This window comes from Alosa pseudoharengus, unplaced genomic scaffold (genome assembly GCF_046254945.1).
Source record: "Alosa pseudoharengus isolate Yale_2024_CS ecotype anadromous, Long Island Sound unplaced genomic scaffold, YU_APseudo_1.1 YU_APseudo_1.1_scf_23, whole genome shotgun sequence".
Classification (NCBI taxonomy): Eukaryota; Metazoa; Chordata; class Actinopteri; order Clupeiformes; family Clupeidae; genus Alosa; species Alosa pseudoharengus.
In genome coordinates, this window is record NW_027468685.1 from 30,762,237 (window position 1) to 30,789,211 (window position 26,975).

Consider the following 26,975-nt stretch of genomic DNA (forward strand, 5'->3'; position numbering starts at 1 on the left):
CTGGCCCATAATCACTCATTTGTGATTTGCACCCCCCCGGTAAAAAATGAAAATGCAATATTATTCTGCTTTAATCGCCCCTATCTTCAGTTAAGATGTTCAGAACTGCACAAAATTGTATGTGTATGATTGACCTGGCATTCTCTGGGGGTATGCCAAGTTTCGTAGAATTTCATCCATGGGGGGGTCTTAAAAAAATTAGATTATGTGTACATTTAGTGACTGTACCCTCATTGGCCTGTAGATGGCGGTGCACACATATACACATGCACACACACACAGGCACCCACATACTTACAAATTCAGTAGCATTAAAAAAGAAAGCCAAAATAAATATTCATCATCATCATCATGGCTGCATTTCCAGTATTGGCGATAAGTAGTCGTTTGTCCACTAGATGGCGCATCGTTGCAGTGAGACGTAATTTTGTTGGAAGTTAAACGTGGGATGGAATAACAATGGATGCTTCCTACAAGGACTATAGTTTACGCAGAGAACGTCTAATAAGGATAGGATGATGTTCACATGAAATGTAATTCCCATTTCTTCTTGAAGCCGAAATAAATCTGAGGATGTTTATCGGACATGTTTGGTTTTTACTGCAGGTACGTTAATCTTATAATATCAATAAGGACCTAGGTAATGTTTGTTAGCGTTGGTTGAGTGATGGAGGCCAATTTGATTGATTGCATTTGTAGAAAACTATAAATGCGGTTATACCAAGCAAATTGATAGCAGCACTGTAATTGTATCTTTCGACTGTCATTTGTTGCACGTGCTACAAAAATCATTCTGTGCAATGGAAGATTTAACAATGTAACACCGGTCTGATACAGTTTTGCCTATACATGCATGAGACTGAGACGCCTGTTTATTTTGTTTTAAGTGCGTGCAGGGTGTGAGAGGGGAATCGATGTGCTTTGATTCCAGCTTGGTGGTTGTAGTCTGTGAAACTAAAAAGCACGTGTGTGTGAAGTATCCAAACAATGACACCTTCATTTCATTATGGCTGCTTTAGCAACACATACTGTGTAGTGGTTCCCTTTAGAAGTGGCTACTTCATTCGCGCTTTCCTTGACTCGTGGAGCTGCGTGAATTTTATTACAACTTTTCGCCACGATATAGTTTAAGTCCGCTTGATACTGTAAGGCGTAAGCCATTGGTTTCCAAAGGAGATTTTATTTGTGTCGCCAGCATAGCCTATATTGACAATTTATGTTGTAAATAAGCCTACCTTATAAGCCTACCTGTAGCTTAGGGAAGCTAACAGCTTTCTATTAGGATCGATCTAGTTGGTTAGTTACAGTTTTGTCATAACTCTCTGATGCATTTTTGCATTTAGATTAGCCAGAGCGTGAACAATATCGGGTGCCTGCTTGGTGAACCCAGCCTGATCTGCCCGCTATTTATTTTTTGATTTCTTAAAAGATTGAGCTTGGTCTGGTGAAAGCCAGACTAGCCATGGACCTCAGTTACACAATGCAAGGGAACATGAATCAGCCTATATTTGCACGAACAATAACGGACAACAGCTCTTCAACTTTGGCCCGTTAAAATGTGTATGAACAGTCTAGCGACGCATTTCATCAAGGCCCATTTGGACATGTCAGTTATTTGCACCACTAGATGTAAAACAGCATTTCGTTTCAGACTACTGTTAGGCCTACTTAATTTGTGCATTAACAATAACGTTTCAGACTACTGATACTTAATTTGTGCATTGACAATAAAGTATTACATGAACTAAAGATGACTAAAATCTTATGTAGAAGAAGAAACATTCACAAAAAAATCCATCCATCCAAAAATGACCTTTGTTTTTGATAGCTGTTGAAAACGGCATGGAACTGACAGAGATGTTTTTGTTTATAAATAAATAAATAAATAAATAAATAACATTATGCTGATACCTTTTGCTTTTCCCAAATACAATGTAGCCTACAGGTGTAAGTGACCTTTCATCAATCCAGTTGCAATGGATGAACTGTGATGAACTGCCCTACTTGTGATTGTTTAGATTGTTTAAAGGTTTTATAACAATGCTACATCTTCTTTGGCTATTCTACAATCTATTCACCTTTTCAGCACCAGTAGGCTACTTTCTGTGCAGCCGCACACACACACTCAGGCATGCCAAACAAGCATACACAAAAGTTTCAAGAGTGGGGGATGGAGTAAAATATGGAGACAAATTGAAGTGTGATTTATTTTCGCGGAACGGATGTATAGGACTGAGCGGCGGTCATATTTTGTACCGCTATGCGGTACATCTAGTTTCAACCATAACTGCATAGCAAAACTTAATCCATCCATCAGCAAAGTTTTTTGACCAATTTTCAAAACCGCACCCACCACCATCTGCTGTGTTTATAATGTATATGGGATGTTTTTAATGTAGCCTATATGGGATGCGGCGCTGCTGACGTGAGGCTAGAAAGCTCTTGCCTGTTCTTTCTAGAAAGACTGATCCAATGCAGCAAATATATTAAAAGGCTAAAGTCCTACATTGGCTATGTTGTAGCCTATATCCCCAGAATATCAGCAGCAAACTCAGTCTGTCTTGCAAAACAGTCTCCAAATAAAACGCACATCGGCCTGTTGCCTAGCCTATTCTGTGTGCCAATATAGCCTATCGTCCAAAATGCTTGATCACATTGCATTCTCCACATTTTTAATCTTTTGTAAATTGCTTTACAATTACCGTCGGGCCTAGGCCTATTGCCAGGCTTGCCTCAGCTTCGGTCACGTCCTTTTACAATTTTATCATTGTAATAAAAAAACGCAATTTGGCACATAATTTCAACATGCTGCTGGCCTACTAATTAATGCCTATTGTACTTTAATTTTTGCAAAAAGAAAGAAATCCTTGATAAAATAACAAGTCATTCACATTACTTTACGCACTGGCATGTCATGGTGACACTATGACAAGCCTGTTCTGAAGACTCCATACCTTCTTTTTTCCGCTGTGGATGCTATTGAGCTTGTAGAAGTCATACAAGTCATATCACTCTCTGTCTCTCTTTTAAATGCCTATTCCCTGAAGGCTACAATTACTATGTTTTTGATATCGAAACAAAATAACCCAGGCAGTCTCATCTAGGATATAGCACAGGTTGAAGTCAACGTCAAGTTGGTTCTATTTACTGAGGTGAATGTGTGTGTGTGTGTGTGTGTGTGTAAACATCTTGTAGATGACTCAGAAATTACATCGGAAGAAGAAGGAGTGAATAGTGGCAAGAGGCAAGCCGAAGGCTGCTGACAAGTTGTGGTACATGAAAATTTAGCTAAAAATTGGAGAATGCAATGCAATCAAGCATTTTGGACGACGCGGAGAGACAAGCCGGCAGCAGATTAAATGCTCGAGAGAGAAAAAGATGCTGTTTTAAAAGGACGTGCAGACCGAAGCTGCAGCAAACAGGTGATATTTAGACATTTCACAAAATCCAAGACTAAGAACAGACAGACTATGTAACTGGACACATTGAGGCCAAAAATATTGAGAATTGCAGGGAATGTTGAAGACGAAGGAGTGAATAGTGGCAAGAAGAGTCAAGCCGAAGGCTGCTGACAAGGGCCCGACGGTAATTGTAAAGGGCAGTTCCAGCGTTATGGATGTGACAATTGGACTCATATTGGTAAACAAAATGCCTTAGAGTGGGGGCAAAATTAGTATCAGTGAATTAATTTGCATAACTTTTAATGCAACCTCTGTCCTCTGAATACTGAGAAATCCTCAAATTTCATATAATCAATTTCATCCTAAGAATACAAGGCATTTTATCAGCGTTATGGATGTGACATGAAATGGACACACTTTTGTGAGAGATTACAGGTTTTCTACAAACTCTGTGAATTTTGAAGGAAACTGCCGAAACTATGATATATGTACCATGAAGGAGACTTGAATGAACACAAAAAGTGTGTTTTTGAAACTATGCGTCATTTTCGTAATGCATTATGTAGGAAAAACTGGCGTTATGGATGTGACGGTTTCATGTTATGGATGTGACGTGTCTGAACCAGTCCTCGACAAACTACATAAAACACATAATTAAGTAGTGAATTTTGATATGAAACAATTGAAATAGTAATCATGAAAAACTAGCCATGAAATTATTGCTTCCTCAGTGCCCACTAAGATCCACAGGAAGAATCAGGACAACAAGTCATTTAAAATATACATTTTTTTTTTCTTTTTTTCTTTTTACTGTCATCAATTTTGGTCAGTGATTCCCGGGTTACTGAAACACCAGGGAACATGAAACTTGGTGGCCACTCCCCTAAATAACTAGCCTGAACCGTTGCACCCAAGATGACAAAATATTTATGGTATGTTAGTCTCAAGAGCCCGCATGAACCTAACCCATACCCACTCATTTGTGATTTGCACACATAAAGTACATGCACGCGCACGTGCACACACACACATGCACACACACGCACATGCGCACACACACACACACACGCACGCACGCACAGTCGCACACATACAGACAGGCAAGCACACACACACACATAAACACATACAGACAGGCAAGCACACACACACACACACACACATGCACAAACACCCACTCACATGAATGCAGATATATAAACACACACACACAGGCACGCATACGCATGTGGGCATGCAAACACACACGCACACACACACACGCACACACATAAACACACAAACACAGGCACGCATACGCACATGCACACACACAGACACACACACACACATACACTCTTATAAACAAAAGCAAACTCACATATGCACACATTTGCATGCACTTGCATTTGCATGAGTTGCAGGAGTAGGAGATGGAGACAAATTGACAAGCGTGATTTATTTTTGCGAAGAGAATATGCAGGACTGAGAGGCGGTCGTATTTTGTACCGCTATGCGGTACATCTAGTTTATTGCTGCCCTTACTCATGTTACTCTGTGGGTATTAGCTACAGAGGACCTGACACTTCAAATGCTGTCATATCGCGTCACATTTAAAATTAAACTGTGTTAAGCAGACGTGAACGGCAGGCTGAACAGATCTGCAACAGAACGAGGTTGCTATGTTAACTCCAGCTGCAAAGTCAGCCATCTTCACCAGCTAACACGATAATCCAGTTACTGTACAACAACAGTATGACAGTTACAGGAAGATAATCGCTCAGATTTTCGTTATTAGGCCACTTGAAAATAGGCTATGGCTAGGCTAATCACTGGAGGTATTTTAATATTATGTTTTTTTGCTAATGGTTAGGCAAGGCCTCCCTGTGGTTTTGATCAATCTAATAATCTTTGAAATGTCAATTATAAACACTAAGTTGAAATGTGTTGAAACTGACATGCCACCAGAACAGACGTTTTATCGGCTTTGAGGTATAATAAAGTCCCCAGTCTTGTAAATTAACATTATGTAACATCCATAACGTCACATCCATAACGCACCATTAAAGGTTTTAAAAGTAAGAAAGGGGCACAATTTGGTCATCACACTTTACATTGATATAAATCAGCTTTGCACAGACACTATGGACATTGTCGCATCAACACTGTATGTGTAGCATAAACTTTTCCTATAAAACGTTATGGATGTGACATGGCCATGGAACTTGCTGACTTAAAAACAAAACCCTTACAAATGTAAGGAGTTGTGCTCTTAAAGGCAAGCTGAGCATAGACATTACTCTACCATTCCCTTGTCAATCTGGAATTTGTCAAATGACACAATTTGTTTGAACATTGGGTCCATTTATCCACTTTTGAAATATGTATAATATTACCATGTGAAATATGTTGTTTCTGTATGGTTGCACACCATATTTATGATGTAAAAAGAGTGTCATTCTCCATCAAATTCAATCAGATCAGTTACAAACAATAAAATATAGACCTAAATGAAGATTTTAACAACAGTTCTATATGCGTATGCACAACTTTTTTTTTCCATGGTAAGGATGACCTTTGCATGGAATTGCCCTAAAGCAATTTACAAAAGATTCACTGAACAAAAACGCTGATGTGGTACATGAAAATTTAGCTAAAAATGTGGAGAATGCAATGCAATCAAGCATTTTGGATGATAGGCTAGCACTGTCCCATAGACAGCAAAAGAAAAGTCCACAGGAAAGACAAAAGCAGGAAGATATTTTACCCTGCAAATTAAGGTATCATTAACATCGAGGCCGGACACCTGAAAACTGTGGCTTATTATTAACATACTTGTTTGTACTTGTTGTTTGCTTCTTTTGTTGAAAGACGTTTGAATAATAGTCTAGTTGATTGGAAATAGAGGGGCAATTTTTCGAATGTGTTTTCAGAATTTGGTTGTAAAGCCAATATAAAGGTATACAGATCAAAAGCTGTTGTTCACTTTGTGTGAATGACGTTATTTCCTGCATTTTTTTTTTATTCCAACCGTGGGCACTTTGGAAAATAAATTAGAATGCGCACATCCTGAATTACTTACACCTGGCTTAACATAGTCGCTCCTACTCATCCTGGGTTGGCGTTAGTGAACGAGTTGAGCTAGGATGACCAGACAACGCTATGTCAAACCTTGCTTTATCACTTATCTTGGATGTCTTAATTCTGCCTTTGTGAAATACCCCTCTGGGCTGCCTACAGAGACCAGTTTTTTTTAGTGTAACAGAATGGGCAGTTAGTGGTTGTGGGGAGATGATTGCTAAATGTGAATGTTATGTGAAATCCCTGACTTTAAATGAACAGCTACATTTTTTGTGATGAGGATGTGTACATTGCATTATACTTTAGTTCATCAAACATCTGTCAAGTGCATGTCAGAAGTGGAATGTTGTGATAGGTAATAATCTAAATGTAAATTCAAAAGGATGGGATTTCAAATATAATATATTTAAATATAATGTGATTTCAAAAGTATATTGTAAACATAGAAACATATGAAAAAAAGATAGAAGACACTAAAACATTCTTGATTACATATTAGTTTTAATCAGCCACCATTACATAATGCAAAGGTAATCTGGTCACTGCTGACCTTATACTTGTCTCCAATGTTATAGAAAGTAGGGCCAAGATATGATGACCTGTTCCTTGTTCAAAGTTAAAAAAGAGTAAAAAAACACACGAAAGAGTAAAAAATCCCTGAAAAGATAACTTATTTATTTATTTATTATCATAAGCTTTCTGACACTGTTGTTTTAAACAAGACAATGTACTTCAATTTCATAAATAAGATATTTAGTCCATGAGCCAGCGGAGAAGTCGGTGCCATAAAAGGGCACCAAACCACACCGGTTTTATTTTGTGTTTCTATGCCCTCACATGACAAAAATGTGTGATGGACTTTCCAAACTCACAGCTGAAGATTTCCAATTGAAATGAATGATATTTTATGGATTTAGGTGACAAAAGTGTACACCAAATACATTTTGGTCTGTACCATGAAGGGAAAACTGATTCAACCATATTTCTGAAAGCTGATACCTTCAGGATGTGATCTAACATGACATGAGACATGTCCCACCCTCTTCATTAGTATACTGCCCATGCATAATACATTGGCTATTGATAAATAGAATATATGGCTGATACCTTTTTGGGATGTACCAACCACCTAAACCATATATTTTCTGAAAGCATACACTCATAGAAGCTATATGGCTGATACCTTTGGGTCTTTGCCATTAAGGGAAAACTGGTTCAATAACCCAAACCATATATTTTCTGAAAGCATACTGTATATCCTCAGGATGAGATCTAACATGGGTTTGGACATGTCCCACCTTCCTCTTGTCATTGCTGCCCAAGCATAACACATTGGGGATTAGTAAATAAAGCATATGGCTGATACATTTTGGGCTGTACCATGAAGGGAAAACTAATTAAACCACCTAAACCATATATTGTCTGAACGCATATATAAGTATAAGTATATATACTTTTTTGATCCCGTGAGGGAAATTTGGTCTCTGCATTTATCCCAATCCGTGAATTAGTGAAACACACACAGCACACAGTGTGGTGAAGCACACACTAATCCCAGCGCAGTGAGCTGCCTGCATCAACAGCGGCACTCGGGGAGCAGTGAGGGGTTAGGTGCCTTGCTCAAGGGCACTTTAGCCGTGCCTACTGGTCGGGGTTCGAACCGGCAACCCTCCGGTTACAGGTCCGAAGTGCTAACCAGTAGGCCACGGCTGCCCAAATATATAGGCTACCCTCAAGATGTGAACTAAGATGGGTTTTGACATTTCCCACCCTCCTCATGACTTTGCTGCCTATGCATAATACATAGGTAAATCGGGTGTATGTAAGGGATAATGTATAGAACGCCGGTCATTATGGGGAAAATAAGTCCCGACAGGGCGAACCGGACCCCGATGCGCCAGCGGATGGGTCTTGTTTCGCCCTGAATTGACTATACATTATCCCGCTTATTATACGGGTACCTGCCAAAACGAAAAAATAAACTCCACGATATGTCTCTTTACACTTATTTGTTACCGTTTCGTTGTGGCTTTTGCTGAGAAACAAATAGTTCGCAACACACGCTGAACTTGAATCAAACATTCTTTAGAACTCAGCTGATTAACCGTCTGCTTTCACTTTTGAAAGAAGTTCCAATGGAAGAAGTGACCGGAATACTTGCGGAGTGATATGATCAGCAGCACAAAACCCGTTGTCATTGACAGCGGTAATTATATGTTTGCAGCGGTAATTACATGAATTTATTTTACCGTAGAACGTTGGGAAATCCCATTCAAGTCAATGGAGCGTTCTACTAGCACTGTGAAGAGCCGTATAATAAGGCTGTATATTGAGCGCTCTACTAAGCTTCAGCTTTGAGTCCCAGATGTCGGTCATGCATTTTTGTGTTATAGACACATCGCTATTAAAAATTAACAATACAGTTTGGTGCCCTCAGTTGGCACCGATCGGCCCAAAATGGGCCTCTGGCTCATGGACTAACTGCTTTCAAGGTTTCCTTTGGTATTCTCACCAATTTAGAGAATGCTAGTTTAACAAAAAAACGTTAACTCCATTACACTATTATATAATACCTTTCCCTAACATAGATGAGCAACTTGCTCTTATAATTAATATACAAAAATAAAAGAAGACCAGTGATGAACAATGCTGAATCTGTTTTTACACAATTTTTTTGTCAATCTGTTGCTTTAAATGTGCCAATTTATAAATCACACGTGGCCAACATAAGAATCCATCCTCTTCCTTGATGCACATAAAAAAGGGAATCTATTTCTGTTGCGAACATTTACAGTTTGACCCCAATACCATGTTATAATAAAACCTACATATTTCTTAGCTATATAATTTATGCTGAAACCAGCATAAATTATACTTCTAGAGTAACTATTTTAATAGAAATGTGTGAAGACAAAGCTTAACTAGCAGACTTGAAAGCAAAACAAGGAAAATCTGTCACACATCCGAAACATGTTAAAAGTAGTCATTTTTGCACACACCTGCACCTACAGTAACAGTATAGGAAAATTACTTGTAAAAAACAGTAAGGAAAAGTGAAAAAAAGGCATTTCTCCAAAATCAAGCAAATACAAATAAGTAAAGTCATCAAAAAAGTTTTTTTGGGCATATTTTGTTTATAAAAGGTTCTATCTGAAAACATTACTTATTTGTAAGTAACTTTTTGTAACTTATGATCATTTAAGAGGAGTTGTAGGGACAACAGCTTGTAGGGAGCGTTCTTGATCTTCACCCTAGAAATAGAAAGACTGTTTACATTTTAAATCACACAGACACATGTTTCCCAGTGAGAGGTGGGAGCTGTTCATACACTCACCATTCACTTCTCACTGGACACCTATCAGGATGGCAGTCATTGCAGCTGATGTGAGAAAAACAGAAAAGATTTTCATTAGGCTATAATATAATAATGAGTAAAAAAAATATTTTTGTGGTGAGGATGTGCTTGTACGTTGCGGTACTTATTGTAATATGTACAACTCTGTAAATCTTTAAAATGTCTACCTTCAGCAAGTTTAATCCTTCATTAGAACTTTCTTGACCTGAAACCTCAAACATGCAATGTTACCAAAAAGTCATATTACCAGAATCAGTATCACTGCCACCCTTCCCTGCAACATGAAAGAGAAAAAATATTGAAAAAACAAAACATAATTTAATGTAATGACACTCAAAAACTAATTAGAAGCAAACCATTTACCTGTGTCCAAAAGCTTGGCATCTTGTCCAGGGGGCACTTTTGCTTTGGAACACAAAAATAACGAGCATGACGTAACATTGCAAAACATAACATAACCAAAATGAATATGAATATGAATATCACCTTGTCCATTACCTAGACACATACTGTATGCACACACGCATATCGCACACACACACCGTATTAGAGGTTTTAACTTTTAAAATCTATCTTTATCTAGTGTCAACAAGTTGACCCCCCAGCACTGACCTCCACTGCATTTTGATATCCAACATGAAAGGCAAAAGGCTACCCTTAGAAATATGTAATCATCGGTACATAATAGGCTATGACTGTAGGCTGTAATGTTACAATGTTCTTTTACTGTTGTAACATTACAGCCATAGCCTATTTACATTAGCCTACTTATATGTTTTGCCATATGACTGTAAACTATTTATTCCTTATGCTGTAATGGAGAAGGAGAGGTGAGTATTACAGTCCAAAATCAAAAAATTTGATAGTGTTGTTTCTCCCCTCACCCTCCCCTTGCAGACAGTGTTGCCTACTAGGTTGAGGATTCAACCGCATGAACCGTGCTTAGCGCAGTAGGTCATAAAAGTATTTTGTCATGTTTTATTAGTAGTGACCGAACACTTTGTATGTTTATGTGCTATTTGTTCCCATTCATTAGGCTATATTATTATTCTCACATAGGCTATACGACCAGCAATAAACTATAGCCTAATAAACAACCTACCAAACATGAATAAATTAATTTAATATTTCAAGATTTTAACAGGGATGCAAACACATGTGTGGTGAAGTAACACCAAAACACAAACTCAAAACAGTATCTGCGGACTGTAAAAACTGAAAAAAGTTTAAATTGTGATTATCCAGGCTGTCAGTGAAGTCAGTATTTGTTATATATATTATGTTGTAATAATGTTTCCTTCATCTCTGATGGCATATTATGGTCATTTTATGATTTATTACAAAAATGTCTTACATATAGCATATATAAAATGCAATAATATAAATACATATATAAAATGCAATAACAAAACAATCGAGACGACAACATAACCCTATTCAACTTTTTACATGCAAACTAGAGGTGTGAATCTTCATCTACCCCACAATTTGATTTAACTGTGATTCAAAGGGTTGCGATTTGATTGTCAAACGATTCTAAACGCATGCCCGGTGAATCTCGGCCTATCAAGTTTTTTTTTTCAATATCAATAAATATAAGCACTGTGATTTGAACTCTTTTTTCCCTTGCAAGTTTTTAAGAAAGAACATGTATGTCACTTAGGATGTCATTCATCTTTGTCTTGACGGTCTGTTATTACAGAAAAAATTGCGAACCAATTTAATTAAACTTGTTAAAAGGGTATAGATGGACAAAGGAAGGGAAGAACCCATTAAACTGTTCAGATGTGTAAATTCTGTTACACTTTCTATGCGTTGGCGGTCTGAGCTTTTGCTCACTAGAAAAACAAAAAAAAAAACAGCCCTATATTTTACTGCATTGATTCAGAATCGTTTGATTTTGCATCTTGATGCACCCTTTAAAAAAATATTTTCAACAGCTCAACAATGTTAGCTTAAATGTAACCAAAATGTGCACATTCCAACCAAGAATAATGTATTCCAGCAGCTTGATAGATTCATGACAGTTTATACATGCACCCAATCCCCTGTTCATCCCTACCTCTCCATCTTCATTATACCATAATATTCAGCTAACTCACACAATGCATGCACAACACAGAATAAAGAATAGTCATAACTACTGTACTTATCATTAGATTAAGCTTTGTGTGTGTAAGAGAGGCATTTCTACAGCAAGTGGCTCATGGGTAGCAATATTTGTAAGTTTCTGAAATATGTACAATACAAATAAAATCTGTAAAAATGTCTACCAGGTGAAGAGACGTTTTCATCGCTGCTCTTGGTTGATCCTTCACTTAAAATAGTTCCTTTAGAATCAGCCTTACTGACGTTCCCTGGAACATGAAATAAATAAAATAAATAAAATAAATAAAATAAATAAACATAAAAAACAAAAACAAATGTAATAATACCATGGGCAACTCACAACATACAATGCATGCACAACACTGAATTAAAGAATGGTCATAAGTAGGAGGATGGGCTTTGTGTGTGTAACACAGTAAGGGGTTCTAATAACAGTGCAAAGTCATTTGTACAGCAGCTGGCTCATGGATAGCTATATTTTAAAGCTTCTGAAAAGACAAATCACTCTCAGGGGTGCATTTCCCAAAAGGATAGTTGCTAACTATGTTAGCAACTTACATGGTTGGAACTATACAGTTGCGACACAACTGTTTCCTGAAACCATAGTTTGAACAACGCGGGTGTAACTTAACGGATTCCAATGCATTGTTAAACAACATTGACAATGAACATTCGCAAACACTGTCGTTAAGTTGTATAGTTTGAACTTCAGCTCTCAACCTGTTGTTTAAGCATAGTTCCAGGGAACCAGGGAAGACGTCACTGATGTCTTAAACGCCTTAAGCAGAAAAAACATTATTAAAACGTCTACTTGCAGCAATGTGCAGGCGAGACGAAATCACACCAGCAGATTATAATGCAAGGTGTGCATTTCTGATGATCTCAATATAAATTTGAAGTTTTTGCCTGAAATTGCACTGTGCCTATTTACAAGGGCATTGTTCCCACCTCTTTTGGGGCCTACCATCAAATATTGGACCTCTATAGAAAGCCGAGAACCTCTAGTTTTCGTAGGAAACAGTCAATATAACTGTGCAATGTACTCACACAGAGTTACACAGGCTAGAATATAGTTTTTTTCTTTCTGTCGGATTACAAGCATCTCTGAACTGACCACATTTCAGCCCTCTAGGTCACTTGATATCACTTAGAAACACAACTGAGCCCTATCACCAGGTCTTGTGAAGTTGTGTGCAAAAGTTGATCAATATAGAATGAAAATATAAGTGCTTTAGACTATTATTTTCCAAGGTATGCTCATGCGTTTTGTAAAATGCCTATGGAAACTCCCCATATGACTTTTTGTTACGTTAGCATTTACTTTTTATGCTTACTGCACATTAACCCCTTTGTGTAGAAGCATAATCCTGGTCTCAAATGAAAGGTAACACTTTGAGGCTCCTTATGAACTATTTAGATTGTATGTCAGGTGTTCTGATATAGACTGACTACACAAAATATGGAATAATTACAAAAAAAGTCTCTATTTTTGCATTTACTTTGTTGGTTCAATGAGTGTGTATAAGATAGACTATACATCTGTACAACTAATATTGGATAATACAACATGAAGATTCAATTTCTATGGATTCTTGTGAATATTTCAGTACCCAATATGTTGCATCTACTTATTGTGCTGCAGCTACACTGCAGCCAGAAGTCAGGGTAGCACCAAAAGCGGAGGGGGGGAGGGGGGCATTTTGGATCAAATTTAATTGAGACATAATAAGATTAATCTGAGAATGTATGCACTATACAGATTGTACATGAAAAAAGTTGTCATTTTTGGATTCCCAAGATCCAAAGCTTTGAAATGGTGTATAACATTACTATGGTACATAGCAATATGGTGCATACAATTGATTTAGAATGTTGGGGGGAGGTGGGGGAGGGGGTAACCGTCCCGCCGGCGGGACACTGAATATTATGTTAATCAGTTGAGAATATGTAGCCTTCTCATGGTATTCTCATTGTGTGGGGAAATAAAATGGTCTGCACAATAAATAGACTTATAGATTAACAGTGGTGAGAATATTGCAGACAAAATCTATAGACTACTGCAACCTGGATTCAAACCTATTGGGTGGATAGCCATCATGCCACCCCCGGAATGACGCATTACGTATGAGTAAATATAGGCTAAATAAATAAATGTCAAGGATGAAACTAAGGTAGCCATTATAAGTGTCTATTTTCTGCCGTTGGCCAGTCCACATGCTACTACATGTCATTAACCACGTTAGGTCAGACTACTGAAATTTGGAAACTATCATGTTTCAAGCCATAGTTCAATAACTAGGGATGCACCGATCTGACTTTCAGTCTCGATACCGATGCCTGGGCTTTGTGTATCAGTGGATACCATTGTTAAATGAATAAACTATATCTGACCATGAGGAAGAGACTAAGGGCATCAGGCAAAATGTTACAAATTTACATGTTACAAAATAACACATATATAAATGTAATGAATGTTATTAGAGTGCATGGAAATGTACTCTACTGTGGTTAGCATTGTTAGCAAAACTGCTAGAAAACATTAGCTAAGTTAAAGGAACTGTATGTAAGAAATGTATTTCAATTAATCATAAAATGGCCCTAATATGTCACTAGACATTAAGAAATCATGTTCACTTCAAATACTTATATCACTGACAACAGTAGTCTGGCCAGGATATTGTCTTTTAAAAAAGTACAGTTGCAGCCCTCAACTGATGTTGATGTTGTGTTTTGTCATGTCATGTTGTGTTTTGGCCTGATGCGCCACCCTCTACCTATCTACTAATCACAAAGTCAGTTGTGTTTCGGCATCCGAGTTGGCAACCTCGAGTCAGGGGGGAGGGGATACATCGCTCTACAGTATTTTGAAAGTGATTGCAGTACCAGTTTTGGCCACAATCTTACATATGGTTCCTTTAACTAAGTAACATGGTTACCATAATTAACATTGTTAGCATTACTACTAGCAAACATTAGAGCCATCCCAACTGTCAGTTATCGTCAACTATCTACCTGCAGAGCCATTAAACTATTTGCCTATTAACACGCATTAAACTATCAGTCTATCAACACGCATTAAACTATCAGTCTATCAACTTTTAAACTTTCAACATTCATTGAACTATGTGTATCAACATCCATTAAACTATCTGTCTATTAAAATATCTGTCTATCAACAACTTTTAAACTATCTACATTCAACTTTTAAACTGTCTACTTTTAAACTATCAACTTTTATTAAGCTATGCAACCACCATGTCTATCCTAGCATCATTTTCATGCACTCGTAATTCCCTGGAATTACTTTATCTAGTTATTATTATTTCTTGTTTATTATTATTGTTGTTTCTCCCACCAAAAAACAGCTTTGTACAGATAAAAATCCCATGCTACTGATATACATTAAAGCACCCCTGCCAAAATGGTTCACACCACTAACCATCCACGAAACCCCTCTTTTTACCCATAGTGGTGCAGTCCAGTTTCCCCACGAGAACCTAGGAAGTTCACACAGTTCAGACTTTCAACGAGTTTTAATGGTGGTGAATAAACGGTATACAGAGTTGTTATAACTAATAAATGAGAAGTTTAACAGCCAGTGCGAACGTTTGCATTTCTTGATACCAGACAAAGATGAGATGAGATGAAAATGACAATGGGCCCTATTTTCGCCACCTGGCGAAAAGCAGATTATTATCCCAGTGCAAAGTTTATTCTTGTCTTGCATGTCTGTTCTTTTGAGCAACGCGCCAAGGGGTGTGGAAATTAACGACCTAATGAGGGGTCTGGCGCGTTGTCTAAAAATCGCTATCGTACACTACCTAAAACGCATTACGCCACTGACCAAGAGAAACCTGGTCAGTAGTCCATGGCAAGTTGTTTATATGTTATTTTAAGAGTGCATTATCAACAATGATATGGGCAGGTGCACAACACACCATGCTTCTACCATCCACGAACATGCACCAGTGCAAATCCATGCAAAACATTACAAATTACACCATTACAATGGGAAACATAATTAGAATAAAGATATTACAAAATACATCTCACAAAAAAGTCTGAAATGCAGACGTTTTCCAAAACACACTTTTGTCCTCTGCCTTTGAGTGGACACTGTGATCTCCGGTACGTGAAGGTGGCACACTTTGATTTTTGCTACCCCAGAGCTAACTTGCTAATGGCAAGTTGCATCACAAGTTAGCTCTGGGGTAGCAAAAATCAAAGATACCGGATCTCCTTATATGAGCAAAGATTGTAGCTTTTTTGTAGGCGAACTTCAAAGGTCTATAACCACACCACTACTGGAAAAATCATGCCAAATTCTTTTGTAGTCATTTTACTTGAATTTGAGATGAACATCTTTATACTCTGGGAAAAGAGGAGAGAATTCAACAAATGTACAGAAGATGCTTAATATAGTGCAGTGTAATCACTGCATGAAGTGAATGCAATTAATAAACTACCATGAATCTGCTATCAGTTTCAGTGATATGGAGAACTTACCACAAATCCAGCCTTTTTTAACAGCAATGACCAAGATCCCCATTGTTGCTAGTATCAGTACCACCACCAACCCTCCCACTATCGGTCCAGTGTTTGAATTTTCATCAGGTGCTTCTCCGTCTGTAACAAATGGTGAAAATGTGCTTACATAGACCTTTATTGCTGCTCAAACCTTATTGTACAGATCAAATCCGTTCTGGCTGTACAACTGTGAAGACTATCAGAGCCAAGACAGTTTTAGCATTTCCTTCCATGAAATAATCCATGACTGATATTGCTTGTTGACAGAGATATAAATATAAAATGTAATTGATTTTGTTTATTCACAGTAAAAATACAAGTCAAACACAAACATGTCCAAAGGGCTGATCATGCAGTGAAAAGGAAGGGATCACCAGAGCACATGGATGCTGAACTTCAGAACTGCACTGTTCGGAAATAATAATAATTAAAAAAGCAACTTCAACATCTGTGTGCTCTGGTGATCCCTTCCTTTTCCCTGCATGATAAGTCCTCTCCTGTGAAGCATTGGATTGTTAATCCGAAGCATGGTGGAATTGCCATTTTTACATGTAAAAAAACAAACAAACAAAAAGAAACAGTAAAAGTAAGGATTAAATCATACAATGCAATCTTACCTAATGACCAATATTTTTTAATTGGTTTTTCCAGGCCTATGTGGTTCACCTTACACTCATAATCATTAATGTCTGACCATTTGGCCTCCACACTCAGTTTGATCTGATGGGTTCCATCGCCATTGGGCATGACATTATTATTATCACCTTCCGCTTTAACCTCCTTTCCTTTCCGAATGATGATCTCAATGTCTTTGGGGTAGAAACCTGTGGCCATGCAGGTCAACTTGAGTGTATTTGAAGATCTGGCTGCTTTAGCAAAAAGACGAACCTTTGGTGGAGCTGATGAGCCAAGAAAAAATAATGCATGTTTATACATTTTACTTATGTTTAATTGAGTAAAATACCGCTAAACAAAAGTATTTCATCCTATGTTAAGTACTCACAAACTTTCACTTGTTGTTGTAATTCTTTGTCCCCATATTCTCTGAACTTGTCCAGCCAGTCCACGCACTCCTTCTCCAGGTAGCCCTTGGTGTACTGATTCAGGATGGGAACCCCATCCCACTTCTGTTTTGTGGGTACAGCTTCATTAACTGGGGCAACCCACTGCATTGATGCATCATCAAAGGAAAGGAAATCCTTTCCATCATAGCTGTATGCATCAACACCTTTAACAAAACTGACAGAACCGTCTGCCATTCTGTCAACCTCACAGCCATGTTTCCACATAAGGACATGAACATCTGAGGAAAGCATAACAGCAGGTCAGAATAAGCATTAATAAAGATGTGTCTGTTGCTGACATAACTATGAAGTCAGGGTGTGCTGGAACTCACCAGATCCATTCTGTCTCATGCGTTCCATCAGAATGTTCACATTGACTTTGAACCATTGCTCTTTGCTTTTACGTGACTGGGTGCCCTTTTCCCAGTAGTCCACTGGAAGCTTTTCTTTCATCCAGGTCTGTTGAGGAATCTTGACTTTGTCTTTACTGTTATAGTAATCAATCTTTCTGTCGTCCAGTAGGCCCATGGCAGTAAATTCAAAGATGCCTGGTGCGTTGACAGCCTTTGACAAGGCTGTGTACACATAGTACAGGGAGTGGCGTTCTGGGGCACCTTGTCCAGCTTTTCAGGAAAAATGAATTAGAAGAACATCAGTCTACAGTGAAGAAGGGTCTTTAAATAACGGAAAACAGCATAATAATAGCACACAACACAACAGCACACATGACAATAGCCTAGGGCAGGTCTTCAGGAATTGGGAACCTATTGCTCCGTTGTTGACTGTATGTGGCTTGTGGAGAAATTTGAGCTGAGATTTTCCATCATGGTAAATAAGCGGCTAAAATAGGCGACTTACGTGGACGAACAAGTTTGCCTTCATGGAAAGAAATTAGTCTATTAAGGTTAATGCATTGAATGTTATAGATACTTTTACATCGAAATCAGTTTGGCATAGAAATGCATGCAAAGAGTATAATGCCACTCAACATCAACTCTGTGCATGGAACCGTGCAGGTAGCCTATTTTTGAGTGTAATTGACATGCAAGGAATGATGCAAGTGACACATTGTGCAAGGACAATAGGATCAAACGGGAAATTAAATAATTTAGTCCTACAGCCAAGTGTAGAATTAGGCCTATTATGAAGGTGAAAGCTTTAAAAAAAAATCTAAAAATATTTGGTATTTATATAATACCTAGTACCTGCAACTCAAGACAATGAGCAATCATGCAGATGAGATAGTGACAATGGCCCTCATTTATGAAACGTGCATACGACATAAAACAGGCGTAGGACAGGCATACGCTCATTTGGAAAGTTGAAAAGTTGAATTTATGGAATATCTTGGACATACGATTTTTCCTGTAGCCTACTTGCCGTAATGTAGCCTGTTATGTTGACACTTAAGATGTGGAGATAATTACTTAAAGGAACCATATGTAAGATTGTGGCCAAAACTGGTACTGCAATCACTTTCAAATTACTGTAGTGTGGTGTATCCCCTCCCCCTCCCCCCTGACTCGAGGTTGCCAACCCAGATGCCGAAACACTACTGACTTTGTGATTAGTAGATAGGTGGAGGGTGGTGCATCAGGCCAAAACACAACATGACATGACAAAACACAACAACAACATCAGTTGAGGGCTGCAACTGTACTTTTTTAAAAGACAATATCCTGGCCAGACTACTGTTGTCAGTGATATAAGTATTTGAAGTGAACATGATTTCTTAATGTCTAGTGACATATTAGGGCCATTTTATGATTAATTGAAATACATTTCTTACATACAGTTCCTTTAACTTAGCTAATGTTTTCTAGCAGTTTTGCTAACAATGCTAACCACAGTAGAGTACATTTCCATGCACTCTAATAACATTCATTACATTTATATATGTGTTATTTTGTAACATGTAAATTTGTAACATTTTGCCTGATGCCCTTAGTCTCTTCCTCATGGTCAGATATAGTTTATTCATTTAACAATGGTATCCTGGCCGGACTACTGTTGTCAGTGATATAAGTATTTGAAATTAACATGATTTCTTAATGTCTAGTGACATATCATCAGGGCCATTTTATGATTAATTGAAATACATTTCTTACATACGGTTCCTTTAATTGGAAAGCGTAACAGTCATAAATTATTTTGTATTATTTTCAAAGGGCAAATAGCAGTGTGATATGGTTTTGTAACAAATGTATTTGTAGTAGCCTATGCATTCTCTCTGCGAAAATAAAGTCTGTTGCACTTCAATCGCCATAGTTTCCTGACTTTCTTGATGACACTTGTCTAGCTGTCAAAATCAACAACTGACAACAAGCTGGACTTGCAACGTCACTGTGGCTATCTCGAGGTCACAAATGTTTCTCTTTTGGATGTATAATGCACCTCCATGTAGTAAATTCTAGGGGTGAGGCCTATAAAAGGAGCATATGGGTGTGATATTTAAATTACACTTGTTTCTAGGCGCCACATTTATCAACACAAGTTTATTCTTACGCTGGAATTGAAGTGATACGAAAGTTTCTTAATCACATGTGAGCCCTGTTGTAAGATGATTTCTCAGATCTACGCTGGTTTCTACGCTCGGTTGATAAATGAGGGCCAATATTCTTTGGCATGTGGACAAAACAAGTGGGTCCACAGATAATGTAGGGGATGCCTCTCTCCTGTCCCATGTGGTTTTCATGGCCCTGTACTTTCCTCACCACATTACTCAAAATGTGATTGAGCATTTAGTAGACTACAGTTGTACTTTCAAAGAATCATCATTTATCAACCAAGCATAGACTTTGACGTGAGATTCGAGCGTAGCCACCGATTACGTTCATATTCATAAATGCCGTGCTTAGCGTGGAAATGAGCGTACACCTGTCCTACGCCTGTTTTATGTCATACGCCAAATTTCCGATAATAACCATTGTTGGGAAGGATACTTTCAAAACGAATTCCGTTACAGAATACATGTCAAAAAATGTAATTTGTAACGTATTCCGTTACGTTACTTAAACTGAGTAACGTATTCTGAATACTTGGATTACTTCCGCATTGAATTGCATTTTATAGGCCTAAGTGTAGGAATGCGGCCATCAAATCCTGCTTACTAAACAGGCCTATTCTGGTGTGTTCTTCTGTTCCAAATGGCTGAATGTGTTAGGCCCACATAGGAGAATGTAAAGTCAACTAAGCTACCTGATACAACTATAAAATAGCAAGGTGACCACGAGTAAAACTACAGCAGACGACTAGGCTAATAAAAAAAAATAAAAAAACTTAGGCTAAGGGCGTAGCCAGAAATTATAATTAAGGTGTGCCTGTGAGATTTTAGGTGGCATCAACCCAGTAAAAGTGAGGGGCGCATATGACAGGTGTAACGCAAATGACCTGGAAATTGTAAACATTATACTGTATATCAGTGCTCTCAAAATTAACGTGATCACATAATGAAAATCAAAAACCGCATGTTAAAATATGCTACTCGCAAGAATAATTCTTCAGAGGCTGCACCATAATTCATTTTAAAACTTAAAGTATGGGGGCGCTGTGGCACAACTGGCTACAGCGCTCATACCGTATACGTGTCCAAGTGGCCACAGGGGCCCGGGTCATTTCCCAATCCCACCCCTCTCTCTCTCTCCCACTCACGCCTGTCTGCCTCTTCACTGACCTATCATAATAAAGGCAAAAAAGGCCAAAAAAAAATACTTAAATGTAGATCTAATTAGAGAAAAATAAGCCATAAAACTATTTCAAGTTAGAATAAAAAAACTCAGAATGCAGTGCCTATTTTAGAGATGGGTTTTGTCTAAATCAACACGTGAACTAGGCTTTGTTAATTGATTAGCAAACTGTGTAACCGATTGGCTATTAATACTTGGGAAAATATCCTTGGAACAGGAACCACGATCAGTGAGGAACAGGAGTTACACTTACTTTACTCCTAATTTGCTGTGCAAACAATCATTTCAGGGTCTCCAATGGTGGGCCTATAATGCCCGCTGGCTGCGTTTTGACGGGTGCAATGTGAGGCTAGTGCAAGACGGCGGGGCTTGGATTTAAACACGGAAACAATTTAATCATAGATTGCTTTCAGGAGCTTCTGGGAAATTCATGGAGATGCCTTAATTCATTAAGAGAGTGAATAAACTTATAAAACAGAGAAATATTGTCATGTAATCCATTGATTTAAACAATGTAACTGTATTCTAGCCTAAATATCAACTATTTAAATTGTAAATATATAGGAATACAGCCCCTGCTCATAATTTGTATTCTGAATACGCAACGCCGGTAGCCTAGCCTACATGTATTCCGATACTCCCCAACACTGAAAGACTTAAAGCTGTAGTTGGCAAGTCTGACAGATTGAGGGGACTTAGCCAAAATTTTGAATGTTTACAACTCTCATGCCCCTCCCCACTACCACTGAGCACCCTCTCATCAAGTTTGTGCTCGTCAGTGCACACCAGACTGCACCAGAAGTACTGGGAGCTGTGGATTTTTGAAAAACAAATAACAGGCTCTAGGTGGAGGTAAAAGAGCGTTTTTTCCCTTCTAAAACCAGCTGATTTATGATGTTCTGTTGGAGCATAGTGTCGGTTTCAGTGAATATGATCAAAAAAATCTTACCATGTGCAGCTTAAATTGTTGTTTTCCGTCTCCTATTCTCACAAGTTTTTACAACTTTCCCATAATACAGACATAGACAGTGGCATATCAACCCAATGGTGAGCCCAGGTGCGAGAGCACTATGCGGGCCCATACCGACAGGCTTTGGCCCAGGAAGAATTAGCTCTGATACATGCAATACACATTAAGGGTGACTTCAATTGTTTATACAAAGGGCCTGAGGCACCGAAGTAGTTTAGTAGTTACATATTACAATATCAAATAAAAAACACACGACTACATAGGATGCATTACATGTGAAAACATTAAAAATAATTTTATTAACAGCCTGCAGGCCATGGTAATTTAATATTACTGCATTAACATCAACTCGCATGGAATTATGGGAACAGTCAATGCGCTCAATAGGCTTCTTCAACCCTCTGCTGAAACTGCAAGCGTTGCTTGCTTATAAACCCGCACTGCGCAGAAACAAAACTGAATGTAGCCCAACTTATTTAACCGTGCAGAAACCAAATAAAATCATTCATATGCAATCCCCAATATGCGTGAATTAGGCCATTAGAAGAAGGCCATCTTACGAACCTTTCGTTGTGCAAAATCGTTAACGATGTTCCCAATATTTAATGCTCTGGCTCTCGTATTTTCAATGGACAGGATAGCAAACCCACTGAGCCTCGCCTGCCCCATGCTGCTCCTTAGGTAGGTCTTACTTTGAGTTTGGAAAAAGATCGTCACAGGCAATGCCAGAAACAACATGAGAGCAGTACACACTTCCCCGAATGTGGATGTTACACTGTCATAATCTACCACCAGCATTTTGGCAAGTTGAAAAATAGATGACTTCTGTGCAATCTCTGCTTTAAAGCAAGACTTGAATGAGAGGAGTTGTGTTGGGAATGTCGGTGCAATGTCCCTGTAGTCCAGGCAAAGTAGCGTTTTACGACAGACTAATTGTAAAAGAATTTTTTGCAGCTTAGATCATTTCTATGAGGTGTCCAGAACAACATACTAAAAGTCCTAAGAAATCCTAGTTGAGGAAATATGTTAAATTCTCATCAATCCAAGATGTGTGCCAAGAAGACCAGGCAACAATAGGCCTACACCATCAATGGGGCTATTTTTTTCCTTTACTCCTATCAAAATTAAACTTTACACAATGAAAGTAGCCATGAAAAGTATTTTTTTTTGTATTACAAGTTTTTTTGAAAATTAATTTTAATATGCAAATGAGCTATACACTAATCGAATATGCCCAAAATACACCCAAATAGGCTTAATTTTTCCTTTACTCTTACCACATAAACTGATTTAACTATATAAACCATATATTTTCTGGAAGGTTAGACCCTCAGGATGTGATCTAACATAGGTTTTGACCTTTCTCACCCTCCCCTTTACTTTGCTGCCCATTCATAATAGATAGGGTATGAGTAAATTGGGTATATGGCTCATACCTTTGGTTCTGTGCCATTTAGGAAAAACTGTTTCAACCATATAAACCATATATTTTCTCAAAGCTTATACCCTCAGGATGTGATCTAACATGACATGAAACATGTCCCATCCTCCTCATTAGTATGCTGCCCATGCATAACACATGGGGTATTGGTAAATTAAGTGTGTTCTGATACATTTTGGGCTGTACCATGAAGAGAAAACTAATTAAACCACCTAAACCATATATTGTCTGAAAGCATATACCCTCAAGATGTGAACTAACATGGATTTTGACATTTGTCACCCTCCTCATGACATGACAGCCCAAAAAGGTATTAGCCATATACACTATTTACCAATACCCAATGTATTATGCATGGACAGCATACTAATGAGGAGGGTGGGGCATGTCTCATTGTACCCATTGTAAAAAAAAAATGTTACCTTTCATATATATTTTCACTGCGAGGATTGATTGTGATAGGAGTAAAGGAAAAAATAAGCCCATCAGGGTGTATTTTGGGCATATGTGATTAGTATGTTGCTCATTTGCATATTCAAATTAATTTTCAAACAAACTTCTAATACAAAATGTTTTACTTTTCATGTAGACTTTCATTGTGTAAAGTTTTATTGTGGTAGGAGTAAAGGGAAAAAATAAGCCTATGGAGGCCTATATTTGATTAGTGTACAGCTCATTTGCATATTCAAATTCATTTTCAAAGAAACTTGTAATACAAAAAAATTTACATGGATACTTTCATTGTGTAAAGTTTTTTTTTGATAGACGTAAAGGGAGAAAATAGTCCCATAGGGGTGTATTGTTGTGTGGCCTTATACTGGCACACATCTTGGATTGATGAGAATTAAACATATTTCCTCAACTAGGATTTCTTAGGACTTTTAGTATGTTGTTCTGGACACCTCATAGAAATGATCTATGCTGAAAAAAAATATTTTACAATTAGTTCTATTTTTGGCTCCAAAATGGGTTACTTTGCCTGGACTACTGCTATAATGGTCCAAGGGGGCAGGCGAATTCCCGGAAGTAGAAGCATCGATGTAGCGGTGGTTATCAACTCTCTGCTAAGCCCATAGAACGCCCATCCATTTAGGATTTTTTTGAACTCCCATAACTTCATATAACATATATCATGTGCCGATATTTTAGCTTCTGTGTTATCTACATAAACAATAAAAGGCAAAACAAGACCCGACTACCTCGTACGTAACGTTAGGTTCCAGTAAGAAGAATGTTTAGCATGTCCGGTTGAAGGGAAGCTAACGCACTGAAGGGAGATAACCGTATTGTTTGGATAAGAAGCGTAGTCCAGCCAGCACGGAAACTCGTGAACAAAGCTATGTAGCCTACCGGTATGTTAAGGTAAAGCATAGAGGCACAGTAGTTTTACCGTTAGGTAGTCTAACGATAATCATTTCAGAGGTTTTCGATGGATTGACGTAGGTCAGAAAAGTGGAAAGAAGATTAGCCTCAAGGCTATAACTTTTTTGTTTTGTTTTACCATGACTGTTTTTGAAGATGATCATGTGTGGTAGTTTCAACATTAACACGACTTGATATCACTTGTGAGGATGATATTAATAATAATACATAAATAAATGTTTAACTTTGATGACTTTGAAGGCGAAGGAAGTGTGAGAAGAATTTCTGTGTAGCCTATCTATCATATGAGTTACAAGATTCAGTTCGATGGCTAACGTCACGAAGTTAAGTGCGAGTCTGCGCAGTACTGGGGGGACCAACTGAAAAATGACTCAGTACCCTGCCATTGAGAACGACGGAGTCTGTTCGTCCATTTCTTTTACTGTCTATGTAATGGTCTGACAAACGTCTTGCCTTTTCAAGCAGTTCATCACCTGCGAGTTGAAGGGTCATAGGACGTAAAGACTCAAACACATGACAAGTTTTCCGCATACTTGCAAATCTTTGGGAGAGCTGACTGATTGTGATGTCCAGAGTTGCATTAAATACCTGCACTTTGAAGTATCTCTCTGCATCGGTTAAGCGCTCATCTTAACATAGTTCGTCAAAGTGACGCTTCACTCTCCGTGCTCTAACATTTTCAAATGTAGCCTACTCTGAACCCCCCATATATTTGCGAGCATCTGCGCTGTAGCCTTTGCCTGGTCAAAGGCACGTAGTCAGAAAGGACCTGTATAGAATTTTCCAGCAATTGCATTGCGGAGGTAGCGACGGGCCCCGGGAGGTCACGGGCCCTGGTGCGACTGCACTTGCTGCACCTACTATAGTTACGTCACTGGACATAGGCTACACGCACAACCCTAACCACCTAAAATGCAAATAATCATTTAAAGAAAAAGTTTAGTTAGTGAGAGTTTAGGCCTAGTTTGTGTCCGATTACTTCCCCATTTGACTGCGGAAACGGGCATAATTCCATTGCGGTAGACAACGGCCATATTGGCGTGACAAACTAGCCCCATGCATTTCTATGAGCTATTTTTGAGTGAGTGCTGTATCTCCACATTAGAAAGTATCTGCCTAAAACCAATTCAGAATATGTTTATAAAAACATACTCTTACAAAAAAGTTAATGTGTCGTTTATATTATTGAAGCTCCATTGTTATGATCAAGTTAATAAAAACTGCGACACACTTGTTTTAAGTTTTACTTTCAGTTTGCACAGGGCTAGATAACAATAGCGATTATTTTCAAAATAATTGTAGGCTAGATCTTACCCAGACATATCGGTAGAATGGCGCAGACCGTCAATAATTCCACAAAGCCCTTCATGATTCAGCCTACTCCATGCAGGTTAGTTGACTTTGCACAATTAACAAGTTCGCATTCAGTTAGAATTCAGTGAAGTCTGAGCCGTGGCTCCAGTTACAGGAAACTGAGCGTTGACTCGAGCGTCTCATGCATTCAGCCAATGGTAAATTTAAATCCACCCACAACGGATGTCATCAGTTGTTGTTAGGTACAATCACGTTAACGAGGTTGGTTATGGTATTGCAATTCTTGGCCCATATCCATTAGGCCTATGTTCTGCATGCAACTGCAAATCAGCTATTTAGATGAGGCTAAAACATCCCCAGATTCACCACAAAATACTCACACAGCAAAACACACACTTTAATGACACATGAAGTGATGAAATGTAGATTCAGAGCCTACCCCAGTTTAATAAGATCAAGCTGTTCAACACTCTTGTGCATCAACCAATTCTTATGCTCAACACAATCAAAATTGTTTAGGACGTTTATATGTTTTGTCCCCATTTGTGGTGTTAAATGTCACTCCCCTGAGAAAGAGAACAGCTAGCTTTGAAAATAATATTAATTCCATTTTGGTTTGTAGAGAATCAGCCTACCACAGTTAAATTCCAACAATCCTATTTTTG

The 26,975-nt window shown here is 38.2% G+C and overlaps 1 protein-coding gene across 2 annotated transcripts; it reads right to left on the bottom strand.

Annotated features, from left to right (window-relative positions):
• Window positions 1-6,942: 6,942 nt before the first annotated feature.
• Window positions 6,943-26,480, bottom strand: LOC143141087 (major histocompatibility complex class I-related protein 1-like). Of its 2 annotated transcripts, none has more exons than XM_076302346.1 (10): window positions 26,311-26,480; window positions 17,849-18,139; window positions 17,456-17,755; window positions 17,217-17,351; window positions 16,432-16,551; window positions 12,090-12,173; window positions 10,180-10,221; window positions 10,064-10,090; window positions 9,796-9,840; window positions 6,943-9,712 (listed from the first exon to the last, which is right to left on the bottom strand). In XM_076302346.1, exons 1-9 carry the CDS (start codon window positions 26,363-26,365, stop codon window positions 9,806-9,808), a joined length of 1,089 nt encoding a protein of 362 aa, XP_076158461.1. In that variant the 5' UTR covers window positions 26,366-26,480; the 3' UTR covers window positions 6,943-9,712; window positions 9,796-9,805. The 2 variants fall into 2 exon arrangements, with proteins under 2 accessions (XP_076158461.1, XP_076158460.1); XM_076302345.1 differs by having other exon boundaries at window positions 17,070-17,351.
• Between the last annotated feature and the right edge of the window lie 495 nt (window positions 26,481-26,975).